At 38.0% G+C, this 16935-nt stretch overlaps 1 protein-coding gene and 1 pseudogene across 1 annotated transcript; one reads left to right on the forward strand and one right to left on the reverse strand.

Annotated features, from left to right (window-relative positions):
* The first annotated feature begins 6600 nt into the window (after positions 1–6600).
* Positions 6601–9164, forward strand: LOC131787639 (uncharacterized; annotated as a pseudogene).
* A 1941-nt stretch (positions 9165–11105) lies between these two features.
* LOC131787649 (uncharacterized) lies at positions 11106–15597 on the reverse strand. The gene is made up of 6 exons (XM_066161766.1): positions 15276–15597; positions 14791–14883; positions 14089–14277; positions 13402–13426; positions 11783–11945; positions 11106–11219 (listed from the first exon to the last, which is right to left on the reverse strand). The coding sequence occupies exons 1-6, from the start codon at positions 15562–15564 to the stop codon at positions 11106–11108; spliced, it is 873 nt and encodes a 290-aa protein (XP_066017863.1). The 5' UTR covers positions 15565–15597.
* Positions 15598–16935: the final 1338 nt, after the last annotated feature.

The raw sequence follows: 16935 nt of genomic DNA on the forward strand, positions 1-16935 counted from the left end.
AATCATATTTGAGTTTCCTTGGAGAAAATCGTTGTTATCATCATCATCATTCCCCTCTCTGAAGCGGATTTTATTGACACAAAAGGAAGATCCAGGAAATAGCGACTAAATGTCAACCTTCGAGCGCTTAAAGTCAGATTATCTAAGACTCTCTCAAATCGTTTTGATTTACATACTTAGTTAAACAAGCAAGCAGTATGATATAGTTAAAAATAGAGATTAAAGTAACAGTCATTACAATGTATAAATCCATTAATTTTCCCATCCAACACGCCTGGGTTGCGTTACAAGTTACATGTCATGTGACGTCATCGGTCACGTTAGTCACGCCATATATTACAATCGTTTCGCATCTATGTGGAGATCAGCGATGAATACAAAGCAAACAGCTTTATAGCAACAACAGGATGAAAGCTAACGGAGGATGTTTGGTTATTTAACATGATTACTAAGCCAGCATTATACAGTATACAGAAATTTGATCATCAACGGTTAAACACGCAAACTGCCACTTCCTTCTCACTGCAAATTATTTCATCCCCGTCCGTTGCTCGGCTTGCAAGTCTTAAAAACCTTTGTCGTAATCAGGCAAAACGCATTCTATCTCAAGATTCTTCACTCAAGAATTCATTTTCTATTAATTCAACTCAAAAGTAAATTGCTGGATCAGTCTGACGTTCAGAATAAATCTAAAACGCCACTATCTCTAGTAACCCAGTAATGAAACTCCACATTCGATTGAGTGCTTGCACTTAATGAACTTTAGAATTATCAAATATTCCTCTCTCACTTACCTATTCTCAACAGAAACAAATCAACTCCGAGAAGTATTAATACATACATATACCGCACTAAATCGATCGTTCAAAGCTTTGGATGGGGATGTTTACCACGCCACGGAAGAGAAAGTTGCGCTCGAACGACTAATTAAGATTTCGACGCAAATTCCGGTCAGTCAAGGTGTGACTTGGAAGGAAACAGCGAAAGAAAGGGGTCACGCTTCAAGGAAAAGGTGAATCAAGAACAGGCAATGAGAAAAATTTAGAATGACGAAAAACAACATTTAATGTTAATGCCAGCTTTTCTCTTTAGCTTTAGATTACTAAAAGAGAAACAAAGTGTTCTGGTTTAATTCAAGTAAAGCAAAGGGATATTGGGTTGTACAGCATGCACTGTTTTTGGAAAATTGCGATAGGGGTCTTCTTTCCGAAAAGTCTCGTAAAAATTCGGAACTAAGATAGATTAAATTTTTATGTCACATTTGATCCATGGCAAATTTGTCACGCCATGTTCGACAACGATCGTTGCACGACATTTTCAATCAATAAGGGAAGATGTCGCGATCTACAGGAGACATACAGCTCCATAGCGACAACTAAATGAAAGTTTTTTTACAGTTCAAAATTGGAAAAAGTCGAACTTAAAACAAAAACGTTGCAACGGACCAATAAAACATGGACCTATTTCCATAATGGAAGCCTCTACTTCCTTTTCAATCCCAATACACGTTGCATGTCATGTGACGTCATCGGTCACGTTAGTCACGACATATATTACAATCGTTTCGCATCTATGTGGAGATCAGCGATGAATACAAAGCAAACAGCTTTATGGCTACAACTGGATGAAAGCTAACGGAGGATGTTTTGTTATTTAACATGATTACTAGACCAACTTTATACAGTATACAGAAATTTGATCATCAATGGTTAAACACGCAAACTGCCACTTCCTTTTCATTGCAAATTATTTCATCCCCGTCCGTTGCTCGGCTTGCAAGTCTTAAAAACCTTTGTAGTAATCAATCAAAACGCATTCTATCTCAAGATTCTTCACTCAAGAATTCGTTTTCTATTATTTCAACTCGAAAGTAAATTGCTGGATCAGTCTGACGTTCAGAATAAATCTAAAACGCCACTATCTCTAGTAACCCAGTAATGAAACTCCACATTCGATTGAGTGCTTGCACTTAATGAACTTTAGAGTTATCAAATTTTCCTCTTTCACTTACCTGTTCTCGACAGAAACAAATCAACTCCGAGAAGTATTAATACATACATATACCGCACTAAATCTATCGTTCAAAGCTTTGTATGGGGATTTTTATAACGCCGCCAAAGAGGAAGTTGCGCTCGAACGACTAATTGAGATTTCGACGCAATTTCCAGTCAGTCAAGGTGTGACTTGGAAGGAAACGGCAAAAGTTTGACAAGAGATCACGCTTCAAGGAAAATGTAAATCAAGAACAGGCAATGAGAAAAATTTAGAATGACGAAAAACAACATTAAATGTTAATGTCAGCTTTTCTCTTTAGCTTTAGATTATTAAAAGAGAAACAAAGCGTTCTGGTTTAATTCAAGTAAAGCAAAGGGATATTGGGTTGTACAGCATGCACTGTGTTATGGAAAATTGCGATAGGGTACTTCTTTCCGAAAAGTCTCGTAAAAATTCGGAACTAAGATAGATTAAATTTTTATGTCACATTTGATCGATGGCAAATTTGTCACGCCATGTTCGACAACTATCGTTGCACGACATTTTCAATCAATAAGGGAAGATGTCGCGATCTACAGGAGACATACAGCTCTATAGCGACAACTAAATGAAAGTTTTTCACAGTTCAAAATTGGAGAAAGTCGAACTTCAAGCAAAAACGTTGCAACGGATCAATAAAACGTGGACCTATTTCCATAATGGAAGCCTCTACTTCCTTTTCAATCCAAACGACCATCGTTGTGTACTGTGAAGTGTGTTAAGGTAAACTGCGAGATAATTCTTCTCTAAAGACATCAAAATATAATTTACCAATCATTTTTTACAAAGGCAAGTCATTTTGGTGGTAAGTTTTGTAATTTGAAGCGTCGGATGCGTAAGATATCAGATTCAGTCTTCAAGTATCAATCCCGTACAAACTAAACTCATGAAGTCTTTAAACCATTTGTCAATAGTCACAGATTTACCATTGATCCAAGTCCATCTCTTTGTTCAAACTATTCATTACTTGGGTTGCCTGATTTGTTTTGAATCTCATTTTTAATAAATTGCCATTCCTGCTCTGATTCCATCACAGCTAGTGTTTCATTGTTGGATTTACAGGAGTCCCTTGCATTTGGCCATGTCCATTTTCTTCTTTTGAGGGTATAACACAAACATAGCCTCTCTCCATCTAGAAGAACACAATTACTTAAAAGTTGGACTATTAATTAGTGAAAGTGAAGTGTGTCTCTATGTGTCTGTGAGAGAATGCACCGTTTACTGGGTCAACTGTTATGTGCAGAAAATCAACTTTGATTTTTCTCGGAGACAATCGTTATCATCATTTCCCCCCTCTGAAGCAGACCTAATTTACACAGAAGGAGGATCTGGAGAATAGCAACCATGTTTCAACCTTCTTGAAATTCACCCACATCACAAGAAAAATGGGCGCTAAAAGTTAGATTATCTCAAAAGACTCTCTCAAATCGTTATAATTCACATGACTTTCTTTTAAACAAGCAAGCAGTGTAATATACTAAAAAGTCAGCACATTGTATAAATCCGTTAATTTTTCCATGGAACACGCTTGGGTTGCGTTATACTTAACAAATAGAAAAGCCTTGACTGTGCTCTGTTCTGTTATAAAGCACGCACGAAGCGGCTCGAGCACGAAATAAGTGTAGGGAGAAACACTCGACTACGTCTCGTGTTTCTCCCTACACTTCTCTTCCCACTTCTTGAGTACCATCAAAGTTCACATTCTGCAATTGTTTACATACTTTTGCCTGAAGTTTTTTTAGTCTCTAATACAGAATGTGGAGGTGAAATGTTCAGTGAAATCCGGCCGAATTGTGGCTCATAAAAACACGCAAGTTTTTTCACATGACAAATGGTATACAAACGGCTCAAGGCGAGTTTTACGAATGAACGACAGCCGAATTCACCGGAACATGAAGATTGCTCGGGATGACAGAGCCTTAAAAATCGGTTGCAATGACTGACGTGGCCTTCACCACTCAACTCATCGGTAAGGACATCAGAGCAAGCTCTTAGTTGTTCACTCAAAGGGCGGTCGATGTAATTTCTGAGGCTTGCTTCACTGGCGATCTCCGAGCCAGCCACGTTAGACCTCAGCATAACACCGTCATGATTAGTATGAATTATAACAGTTATGCCACTCTGGCTATATTTTTTATCATTCCTGTTTTGCTCTGTTTTGTTTTTGAACTCGAACTTTATATGCAAAACGAGTGTTAGCTGTGTTTGATTTTTATTACCATTCGTGAGCTTGCAATCTAACTGAGCGTGAAAACCTTCAAAACTCGGACTGTCCATTTCGTTTTCTCTTTGAGGATTTTCGTCTCTGCTCACGTTATAATAACGTCAATTATGGCGCCTGGCATGTTTATAAACCTTTGTTTGGTTGTTCTGTTGCTACTTGCCGGCTCGCTTGTTTCGAAGTTTCACTTTTAATTAACGAAAAAAGGCTAGAGAAAAGTCCTGGAAAAGGTCGGACATAATCCAATTTGGCAGATGGCGTGACATTGCACAGTATACATAAATTTGATCATCAATGATTTCACACGCCAACTGCTACTTTCTCATTGCAAATTATATTATCCTCGTCCGTTACTCGGCTTGCAAATCTTGAAAAAAAAGTTTTCCCTTTAAATAAAAACACATTTTATCCCGAGATTCTTCACGCAAGAATTCTTTTTCTCTTAATTCAACTCGAAAGTAAAGTGCTTGAGATTAAATCTAAAATCAAATGCCACTATCTCTAGTAACCAAATAATGAAACTCGACATGCAATTAAGTGCTTGCACTTTATGAACTTCAGAATTATCTAATATTCCTCTCTCACCTACCTATTCTAGACAGTACCAAATCAACCCCGAAAAAAATCATTCATACACCTTCACTAAATCCACTGTTCAGTGCTTTGAATGAGGATGTTTAAAACACCACGAAAGAGAAAGTTACGCATGAACTACCAATTAAGATTTCGACGCAATTTCCAGTCATTCATGGTGTGACTTGGGAGGAAACAGCGAATAAATGACGAGAGATCACGCAATCAAGAACAGGCAATTAGAAAAATTTAGAATAGGAAAAACAACACGAAGTGTTACTTTCAGCTTTTCTCTTTAGCTTTAGACTGTCAATGGGGAAGCAAAGTGTTTTGGTTTAATTCAAGTAAATTAGGGGTGTATTGTGTTGGATACTTTTGTGGAATGTTCAAGTCTTAAAAGCTTTACCCGCGGGATTGAAGTCGACAAGGTCAGGTACTTTTTTTGGAAACTTTACGCCACAATTAAGGAAAAAGCTTCGACTCAAGATTTTTCCCCTTCATCCAACTTCCTGTCTCCCGCTTATTCATGTATTCATGGTCAGTGGCCTTTTGTATAGCTTGATGTATTTTAACTGCAGTCAGTTTCAGATGCATTCGGATCCACTCAAGCATTAACATACTCAGGAGTAGGTATTTGATTCACAGGTTAAATGTCGTTGTCGGGCGCTGAAAGTTACATTAATTAACTAAAAACTGTTTTGAATCTTTCCAATTACTTAATTTTTAACTTGAACGAGCAAGAAGTGTAATATATCATATTAAATAATAATTAATTAAATAATTAATAATTTCTTTCAATTAAATAAAAAATAAATTCAGTCAGTACATTGTAGAAATCCAACAATTTTCTCATGCAACACACCCGTACTGACCCGACTGACACAAAGGAAACAGCTTTAAAGCTACAACTAGATAAAGGATAGTGAGGGATGTAGGGTTCTTTGATATGTTTGTTAAACCAACATTATTCAATATACATAAATCTGATCACTACTATCCACTAGTTCCTTTTGAAAAAATACTATGCTATCCTCGTCTCTGAAAGAGGATTTGTTGTTTCTTTTGGGGTCGAAGGACTCCCTTTTTCAGGTTCGGAAGCTCGCCAGTGTGTGTGGGAAAATTTTTTCGGCGCTTGGGAACGGCATCGGGAACATAACTAGGCTCATGACCAGAGATACCTTTGCTGTTGTTAACTCTGTCACGAATTGAAATTCTCTTGTCTCTCTAGCGCCTGATTGCATAAATGAATTAAACTATTGGAAAGACAATCTTGCTACCATCAACGGTGTGCCTTTGTGGCCCGTGAAGCGCAAACCAACGAAAATTGTATACTCAGATGCGTCCAATTCAGCTTGCGGAAGTTGAATTCAGTTCATGGAAATAATCCTTCTCCAGAATTGGTCAGATTTAGAGAGCTCTCGGAGCTCCGCATTTCGTGGGTTCCTTGCCGTTTCACTGTCTTTTCAAGCGTTTATAGACTCCCTCGAGGCACAAACTGTTGTCGGCTACAAAGATAATCAGAACGTTGTCTGCATCGTGAACATTGGTTTTAAAGTTCCAGCTTTACAGAAAATAGCTCTTCGTATCCATCGATGTTGTCTCATCAGAGCCATCAGTATCGATCAGTATTATTTCGTGTTCCTGCACGTTTTTATGACTACTGTGCTTTGGAAACACGGGCCAGAGGCCCTTGAGATGCACCCTTGAGGGGTAAGCTTGTTGTATTCAGTAACACTTAGAAGTTGATCTTTGTTTTACAGTACGGGCTAGAGATGCACCCTTGGTCGGCCATCAACTTCGCTTTTTACGCTTTCAAGTGGCTGCATCAGGTTGCAGGAGTGGATTCTCCTACCCTACATTCCATCGTTATCTCCGCGAAGGAGGGAGCTCTTCGTCTTGTTAGCCAACCAGCCTCTCATAGGAAAGAACCCCTCGGGGTGATCCATCTCAAGCAACTTACTGAAAGGACTGACTGTGGCAATCTTTTGCAACTAAGAAGCTTAGGCTTAGTTGTGTTCGTCCTCGCCTTTTCCGGCTTCTTCAGAAGTACAGAATTATGTTAGAGACTCGCTATCTAGCAGGCTTGAAGTCTCTCAATCTCTGTCCCTCTGAGCGCCAACCCTTTCCTTCACTATCTAGCATGGGGCCTGGCTGACCGATGCGCCCATGCCTCAAAGTATTGTTTTGTGTTTTTGTTTGTGTATTGGAGGCAAAATATGCAATTTGTGTAAATTAGAATTGACATAAATTATTATTTTGCCGGCACAGAGCGGTGAACTGGGTTCTAATGTAGCACGCGTGGGACCGCGGTTGGGGGGTTTGAAATAGTGACCGGTTAGTTATGCGCGTCATTCTACGGTCGGCCTCGCCGCGTCATCTTGCTTTGTTTAGTTTGGTGTTCACTAACTCTGTTAGCCTTAATCTCGTTACCATCCGTAATGGTCCCAATCTTTCTTGGCTATTTTATGTAGGATCTCGTTTTCTGCTCATATTCATTGGGCTTTATTTTATTAGTTTTGCTTTATAACCTCAAAGGTGACGCCGTGGCATAGGTTGGGGTTAGACGGTCCCTATTTTTCCAATAATTGGTTTTTTCGGGTCTACGTGTCCGACCGTAGCGTGTTCTTAGAATAATTTTAACAGTGGAGTTTTTCACGGGAGTTTAGGAAGTGTATCATGGGCCTGGCTGATCGACGCGCCCATGCCTCCAAGTGTTGTTTTGTGTGTTCGGTTGTGCAGTGGAGGCAAAATTTCTCATTTGCATGAACGACATACCTAACATCATCACATCTACCGCCAAGTTATTTGCTAACGATACCAAAATCTATAAGCATATTTACATGATATTGCGTCTTTGAACAAACTTAAACTTAATGGTGACAAGAGAGAGCTTTGGTCATAGGATCGCAACATCGTCCAGTATCTCAGCTCCTCTCTTTCACAGCGATCGATGATTCAGTTATAAATGCCTCTCACTCTGCTAGCAACATAGGTGTTATTTTTGACAATAATTTGAACATGGAACGCTGAGTGGCTGCCATTTGTAAATCCGCCTTTTTTCACAAACGTAATATTTCTCGTATTAATAAGTTCTTGTCAGCTGAAAGCAGCAAAATGTTAGTGCATGCTTTCGTAATGTGTAGATTGGACAACTGTAACTCTGTTATATGAACTTCCGAAATACTTGATTCATAGACTTCAGTTAGTTCAGAACTGTGCGGCACGTCTAATCTTATGTGATTCTAAATATAACCGTATTACTCCATTACTAAGGGAGCTACACTGGCTTCCCGTGGAGCAGAGGATTGTTTTCAAAATCCTACTGTTGACTTTTAAATCTTTAAATGATTTAGGTCCTAGCTATATTCGTGATTTGTTGCCAACTTACAAGCCATCTAGGAATTTACGATCATCAACCAGGAACTTGTTAGTGACACCTAGATCGAGGTTAAAATCTTATGGTGATCGTGCTTTTTCAGTCTGCGCCCCTAAACTTTAATAATCTTTTAGAGCATATAAAATGTAGTTTAAATAATGCATTTTTTAAAGCAATCTTAAACATTATCTTTTTAAGTGCAATTTTAATTTGTAGTTTCGCTTAATATTTTTTCGAATTCATTTATTAAGTTACTGTTTTGAACATTTGATTGTTAAGCGCTTTAGAGCTCTAGAATAGGACGCTATAGAAATTTTTGTATTATTATTATTATTATTATTATTATTATATATCGACAGATAATTTAGTGGAAGATTCTATTTCTTTACAATCAGATCTAACCACCCTCGATCTAGGGGCGGATCGCTAGCGGGTCACATGTAATCTTAGTAAATGTGAGGTCATGAAAATCACTCATAATAAGGACAAAAGTACCACACGGTACCAAGTCTCAGGTACTGAGCTAAGAATTGTATCTAATTATAAAGATCTTGGAGTTATCATGGCGAGAGACACGAGCTGAACAAAACATGTTGAAGAAACACTTCACAAGGTACTTGGCTGGCTTAAACGCACCATAGGCAGTAAAAATAAGGACATTTTTTCAATTTTGTACAAGTCCCTCGTTAGATCGATCTTGGAATACGCTAGCCCGATGTGGTTACCACATCAAGCCAAAGACATCCGTGAAATTGAGAAGGTTCAAAGAAGAGCTTCGCGAATAGCGTTAGTCTTAAGACGACAGGAGATGGCGCATGAGGACAAGTGTAAAACACCTAAATGGGACTCTTTAGAACGAAGGAGGGAATTTCTATCCCTGGAGGAGTGCTATAAGATAGGATTCAATCTGAATGGTCTCTTTTTAGTCATTATTTTTAACGGTGTAGGAACATGCCATGATAGTCCAAACATTAACAAGTTCGTTAAACTAAGATTGAAGAATCACATGAATATTTATTGAATGGACGTTCTATACTTTTTTAATGATCTTTCTGTGATTTTTATATATTTCTATTAATTAGCTTTTATATAATGTATATTTTTTATTTTTTATTACTATATATATAATTTTTTTCTAGGAGATCCTTAACATAGGGTTAACCTCTGGGTTTCTTTTGTCTTAAGAACAGGGCTTGTTATAAAAAGTACTTGTTATTTTGAAATAAAGTATTGTTTTGAAAACGGCCCGAGAAACCCGGGAAACCGGCTGTTGGGGGCTAAAATTTATATTAATTATCTAAAACTGTTTGGAATCTTTTCAATACACTTAGTTTTCACTTGAACAAGCAAGAAGTGTAATATGTTAAAAACACTGAATCAAACGAATGTCAGTACATTGTGTAAATCCATCAATTTTCTCATGCAACACCCATATACTGACGCGATATACACAAAGGAAACAGCTTTACAGCTACAACTAGATGAAAGCTAGTGAAAGATGTAGGGTTTTTTGATTCGATCGTTAAACCAACATTATTCAATATACATAAATTTGATCATTACTATCATCACTAATTCCTTCTCCAAAAAAAGAAATTATGCCATCCTTGTTCGTCGCTCTTGATAAATTCTTGTTATAATCGGTCAAAACGCGTCTTACCCTGCGGTTTATCTCGCAATTCTCTTGATTCACCGCGAAAGTGAAGTGTTTAATCAGTTTGATGATCGAAATAAATCTAAAATCGATCACCACTTTCTAGAAAACAACTAAATATTGAAACCAGGCATTCGATCAAGAGCTTGAGCTTCATGAACTTTAGAATCATCAACGTTTCCTTACACATATACTTCCTCCTGACAGTAACAAATCTACTCCAAGAAGTATCAATACCAGCACCTTCGCTAAATCGTTCAATACTTTAGATGAGGATATCTGAAACGCCACAAAAGTGAATTAAAGGTATGCTTGGACGACCAGTTAAGATAAAGACGCAATTTCCGGTCATTCAACTCACTTTCCTGTCTCTATCTTATTCGTGTATATATGGTCTGTGGCCTTTTGGATAGCTTGATATATTTTAACCGTATTTATTTTAACTGCAATTAGTTTAGAATGCATTTGGAACCAATAAGATAATAGCCTTGATAAAACTACTTGATCATTCAAATTCCATAATTTTCATGTATTTACTTATCAATCAATTTACCGTCCATATACATTGAACATAAGCTAAAGGACCAATTAGCTCAAAGCTCGATTTAACTAGCTCAGTGTAAACGGAAGATTTCGTCTTTCTTTCGTGGCTTTGCAGGGACAAGTACTAAAAATATTTAATTTGCATTAGTTATATATTCCTGTATTAGCTCCAACCGTCAAATGAACAATTAACTCAAGCGTCAACATACTCAGGAGCAGTTATTTACATTTACATATTCAATTTCTGGCAAGGGTAGATATTTGACCCAAAAGTTATCAAATATTTGGATGAATCAAAAAGTTAAAAAAAAAGTCATTTATTTGTAATGAGAAGCTGTCAATCAAATTTGACTGATGTTTGCGTCGTGCATTCGTTAAGAATGTAACGATATGCATACAATCTCTCAGAGTAATCAGTTAAATACCATTGCGGTGATAGTTTCATACATTTACGTATTTTGAAGCGATTTCTCTGGGGCATCGGGGCCAGGGCATCCATCATCCCCCGGAAATAACCAAGAAGAAACCATTTGCTCTGTTTGAGTAGGCAAATTTTAACTGAAATCGGTGAGATGGCATGTAGCATCTGGTGCTCTCGTGGACCGGCACACCCTCAAATCAGCTGGCAGCAGCTATACCAGCTCTGTAGGATAATTTTACCTCAGCTTCTTAGGATTAGCGCTAATCGTCTTACGAACGATCCTTTAATAAATATTTACATATTCAGGAGCAGTTACTTGATTCACATATTCAATGTCGCTGTCTTCTGTTGATTTCACAAGGGAAGTGTACGTTCGGGAACCATTGTTTTCAGAGGTCTGCAAAATATTCAGTTTTATATGTTAGAAAAATTGTGTTATTATCGACTTGGTAGGCTTGGTAATGCTGGAAAACACGAATAAAATCGCAGGTGCAAATAAAAAAAAATTAAGGAAACCACAAACACTGCCAAGTGAAAATTAGATATTCATTCAAATACATTTCTAGTGAATGTTTTGTTAGACACTGCGCTTAAAACTCATTGCCTGTTTCCAAATGAGACCCCTTTACCCGCCATTCATAAAATGGTCATAATCAAACAGGTGAAGTTTGAAACAGATGTAAAGGAAAATAAGAATTTAAATGGATGGAAAAAATTTGATGAAAAATAATGGTAAATGGATAAAACAATAAAAATTGTATAATATTAAAAGTTCTATGTCAAAAGACCACAGTCAAGTTCCGTCAGAGTAGCAATATAACTGCAAGGGAAGGGCCACATGCAGAGAACAAAGAGGAACAGCTAAAAAATTGAAAAAAGGAAGTACAATGTATGGCACGTCCTTTGGTACCTTTTTGAAGACTCATATTGAGAACTCTAATTTTTTGTAAGTATAATTACCATCATTGACTCCGGAGACAGGGTGGTGTATACACCCTCCTGTTGGACAAGCGGTTCAGTACGGAGCCTCTCAATCCCGGTTCCATTTCTCGAAGCAAACTCTGGCCGGGCATCAACATTCAAAGTATTTAACGCTAAGCTCTCTTGAAAGTCTCGTTGACTCCTGTAGAAAGAGAGAAAAATTAAAAACAAACAAATAAACAAACAAACGAAAAACAAAAAGAAAAGAGTGAAAAGGTCCATGTTCAATATTAATGACTTCTAAAAATGGAATTAGACTGACGGCAAAAGTAAGACGAACAATCTTTTAAAACTTTAAACAACGAACAACGAGCAGCACCCCATATTTATTTGGCGAATATCCATGAATGTGATACCTACTCAACTTATTAGAAAACCTAAGAGCATTCTTTGGAAACCTCTTTCTGTGGCCTTCAGTTACAAGGGCCCAAGCTCTCTAAAAAAAAAGGATGATTTTACAATGCTTATTATAGGTATGTATTATAAGCCGATGTGATGTACTTAGCCTAGTGAGTCAGACATGGGGTTGCTCTCTTAGGAAATTTGACTCGAGTCCAGGTAGACCGTGTTGTAACGGTCGCCGAATTGCACGAGAAGTTCTTGCTGCGGGCTCGATTGGCTTCGCACTGGCCGGTTATTTGAAATTTTCGCTGAATTGTTCCCTCGAAGGCAGAACTTTTATGAAATATTTTTTGATAAACTTAAACAAAAAGTATCTGGCTTTAGTAATGCAGAGTCTTGAAGCAAAAAGACGTGGTTTAGTCTGAGAATCGCGCGATTTTAGAGAGAGTCAGTCCGTTGTTCTGGAGAAGCCTTTCTTCATTTCATTCTTCTGAGTGTGGGTGATAATTGAATGAGAGCTCAGCTAAAATCCAACAAAATGGCTTAGAATCGCCACCAGAGAACAAAAATAACACAAACAACACTGTCCAAAGGTTAGAGTTTATATGCCTTATTACTTACGGGGTTCCAGAACGGAGCCTAAACTCCCATGTAACGCATTATAATACTGTTCTCTTACAGACAGCTTGGTTTCCCCGTAAACTAGTGTCAGTCGATCGCTTTCGTGAAATTTTCAAATTCACTATGGAATGAATTCGATAGAAATGACGAATTCTGCATCGATGGAGGTAACAAAACTAGTTTCAGCCTATCAAAAGCGCTAATCAAAAGTTTGTGCTCCTAAGTATACCACCATGATCGTCTCAGCAATACTTATAAGCTCTCTTTTTCGAGCATTTCTGCTTCCAAGTAAGTAAATATGGGGATAGCACAAATCTATGATATTATATAGGCTCTTGTCCACTGGCTTTTGAGCGAATGCAGCTACATCGGCTGTCTGACTTTTGTCACTTTTTAAAGCATAGAGCCATCTGTATCTGCATTTCTGGGTAAGTTTTCTACCGTTCCAAAACGGCCGAAAAACTCTTTGTTACACTCAAAAACAAACCAAGTGAATAGTTAAAACGGATGTCACAGAGAAAATGTATTCCTTCTGAATAATTTCTATGTATTGTTTAAAAGATACACTCGGCCTTAATTTACATGGGCACCAGACTGAATAAATGACGAATAAAAGTGACATAGAAGCAACTTACGTTTTGACAGCTTTGTTTCTTGAGGCTGGTGGATGAAATCAAATACCACCGTTAGCAGCAAACACAGAAATAAAGAACTTTTGTTTTCTTCGAAAGGTTTCAATTTAGGTTGTTGGAAAAAAAAAATGACGCCAAACTTCCGATTTGTCGGCAGCATTTTAGTAGAACACATACATACACTTGGTACTTCGAGTTAACAAATTAATAACTTGACAGCCAAGAGGTAGTCGCGCAGCTTACTGGTGATGTGACCAACTATTTCCTGAGCACGGCATCTAAGACAGTTATTTTACTCGAATTTATTGCAGCGTAATTTCATGATCCCTTAAGTATAATTTTCTCCAGAACCATTCGGTTTTACAAAGCAGCATAACATTGAAGTCCAGGACAAATTAGACTTGGAGGGTGTAATTTATTTCTTCGCCACAACTCGGTTTATCTTTCCGTTTTTTTTTTTTTAGTTATTTACCATTATTAATGTTTTCATCAATTATTTTTTCACCTTCTTTCACTACTTTTACTAACATTTAGTTTCTGTGCCAATTACATACATTTTCATCACTAGAATTGTTGTTGAATCATGACCGAATGATAAGTAAATCAAGCCTGCCCCTAAATTGCCTTGATAATAGAGATGGCATAAAGTCAAGTTGAATTTAAAGGAAAATGCAAATAAAGTCCGAGTACCTATTTCTTGTTGTTTTTTTCGAAGCAGTATCAAAACCACAGCGAGGATGATCATGACTATAAACAACAATGCTGATAAAATAACGATTGCCAGATAAAGGGAAAAGCAGTCGGTGTCTTTCTTGAGGTCATCGACCTTAGTCACAACTGGAAATGTGGTCGTCGGGGAAGTTTGAACCGTCAACAAAGCTTAAAGAAATAAAAGTCGAGCTGATAATTAGGTTGACCTTACTGACACAGGATAACACATGGAAAGAAATGGAAAGAGAGAGGGCTGCTTCCTAGTCTCGCATAGGGAATCCCTTAAGGTCACATCTTTGTAGAGCTTAAAAAATTAAAAGCTTTTCCCTATGAATAAGAAACCGCGTCTGAACTTTCTTTGTTGATTTCGCCGTAGTAGAAGTGAGGTCAGTTTTTTTAAGTCCCTGGATATAATGCGTTTAGAGTACTTAATTTTTAAGGTTTTTTGGGGTTTTTTCGGGGGGGGGGGGTGGGGTTTTCTCAAAGCGTCTACATACATATCCTTAAAAGTGCTTCTGGCTGATATAACTGAATACTTGACCAAGTGACCAATCTTTAAACTAGCAAATGAACACAATATGGATATTGCTCGTCTACATATCTTAAAATCAACAATCGATACATGATCGATCGCTATTTTACCTGATAAAGCATTGCTTTTATGTTCAGATGATGTTTTACCTTGTGTGGTAACAGCTTTTATCCCAGCTGATGTTTTAGGAGGACTTGTGCTTGCCGGAACAGAATGAACGAAGCAAATCCCTTGACAGGCGGCTGTTAAAGAAACATAACTACTGTCCCTACAACTATACATTTCTCGAGTGATATTCCGGTACTCACTCTAGAGAAGTGTACTGTTTCTCAAGCTAACTCAATACCACGAATGAGTTAAAAAGTTTCTATGTCACGTCCCTATAATTTACGAAGCTTTAAGTAAATATGCGACTGATCACGGTCTGCTTCCTGGATGGTGAAGGACTATCAGTGGTAAGGTGATCGCAATAGGCGGCCTTCGGAAAGAGTGGGTTGGGACAAGAAAGATAAAGGAAGGGGAAGGGTGAAGGGGGGGGGGGGGGTGAGTTCAGTCTTTAGAAAATTCAAACTCGTGTTTCACAACAGCGTATGACTAAAAAATATATTTTATTCTTTCTGGTACTGATCAATACCTGTTTCTTCCTCGCAAATCCATCCCCTTAGTAGGTTGCCCCTAACGGTACTAAATGATCCTTTAAATCCTTTTGGATATTCCTTATGAATCAGCCCGAAAGTGTCAGTTGGGTCAGGGTTGTTGACATCTTTATACCATTTGTCAATAGTCACAGATTTACCATTGATCCAAGTCCATCTCTTTGTTGTTGAATTTTTTTCCAAGCCTATAAACCATTCATCAAATCGGTTGCCTGATTTGTTTTGAATCTCATTTTTAATAAATTGCCATTCCTGCTCTGATTCCATCACTGCGAGTATCTTATTGTTGGATTTACAGGAGTCCTTTGCATTTGACCATGTCCATTGTCTTCTAATGAAGGTATAACACAATAACACAATTATTTAAAAGTTGGACTATTAATTAGTGAAAGTGAAGTGTTTCTGTGTCTGTGAGAGAATGCACCGTTTACTGAGTCAACTGTTATGTGCAGAAAATCAATTTTGATTTTTCTCGGAGACAATCGTTGTCATCATTTCCGGTCCCCCCTCTGAAGCGGCCCTTATTTACACAGAAGGAGGATCTGGGGAATAGCGACTATGTTTCAACCTTCTTGAAATTCACCCACATCCACAAGAAAGATGGGCACTAAAATTTAGATCATCTAAGACTCTCTCAAATCGTTATAATTCACATGATTTTCTTTTAAACGAGCAAGCAGTGTAATATACTCAAAGTCAGCAAATTGTATAAATCCGTTAATTTTACCATGGAACACGCCTGGGTTGCGTTATACTTAACAAATGGAGAAGCCTTGACTGTGCCCTGTTCTGTTGTATAGCACGCAGGAAGCGGCTCGAGCACGAAAGAACTTCTTGAGTACCATCAAAGTCCACACTCTGCAATAATTTACATACTTTAATAGTTTGGCAGGTCGAATGTAACACTTTTGCCTGAAGTTCTTTTAGCCTCTCATACAGAATGTGGAGGTGAAATGTTCAGTAAAATCCGGCCGAATCGTGGCTCACAAAAACACGCAAGTTTTTCACATGACAAACAGTAAACAAACTGATGATGACAGAGCCGTAAAACTGCTCAAGGTGAGTTTTACGAGTGACCGACAGCTGAATTCACCGGAACATGAAGATTGCTCGGGATGACAGAGCCATAAAACTCGGTTGCAGTGACTGATGTGGCCTTCACCACTCAACGCATTGGAAAGGACATCAGAGAAAGCGCTTGGTTGTTCACTCAAAGGCGATCGATGTAATTTCTGAGGCTTGCTTCACTGGCGATCTCCGAGCTAGCCAAGTTGGACCTCAGCATGCTAGCAGTCGTTCTGATACCGTCATGATTAGTATGAATTTTAACAGTTATGCCAGTTTGGCTATATTTATCATTCCTGTTTTGTTCTGTTTTGTTTTTGAACTCGAACTTTATAAACAATACCAGTGTTAGCTGTGTTTGATTTTTATTACCATCCGTGAGCTTGCAATCTAACTGAGCGTGAAAACCTTCAAAACTCGGACTGTCCATTTCGTTTTCTCTTTGAGGATTTTCGTCTCTGCTCATGATATAATAACGTCAATTACGGCGCCTGGCATGTTTATAAACCTTTGTTTGGTTGTTCTGTTGCTACTTGCTCTATGCTCTATACTCTCATAGAGCACGCTCTTTCA

This window comes from Pocillopora verrucosa, chromosome 14, assembly GCF_036669915.1.
Source record: "Pocillopora verrucosa isolate sample1 chromosome 14, ASM3666991v2, whole genome shotgun sequence".
Classification (NCBI taxonomy): domain Eukaryota; kingdom Metazoa; phylum Cnidaria; class Anthozoa; order Scleractinia; family Pocilloporidae; genus Pocillopora; species Pocillopora verrucosa.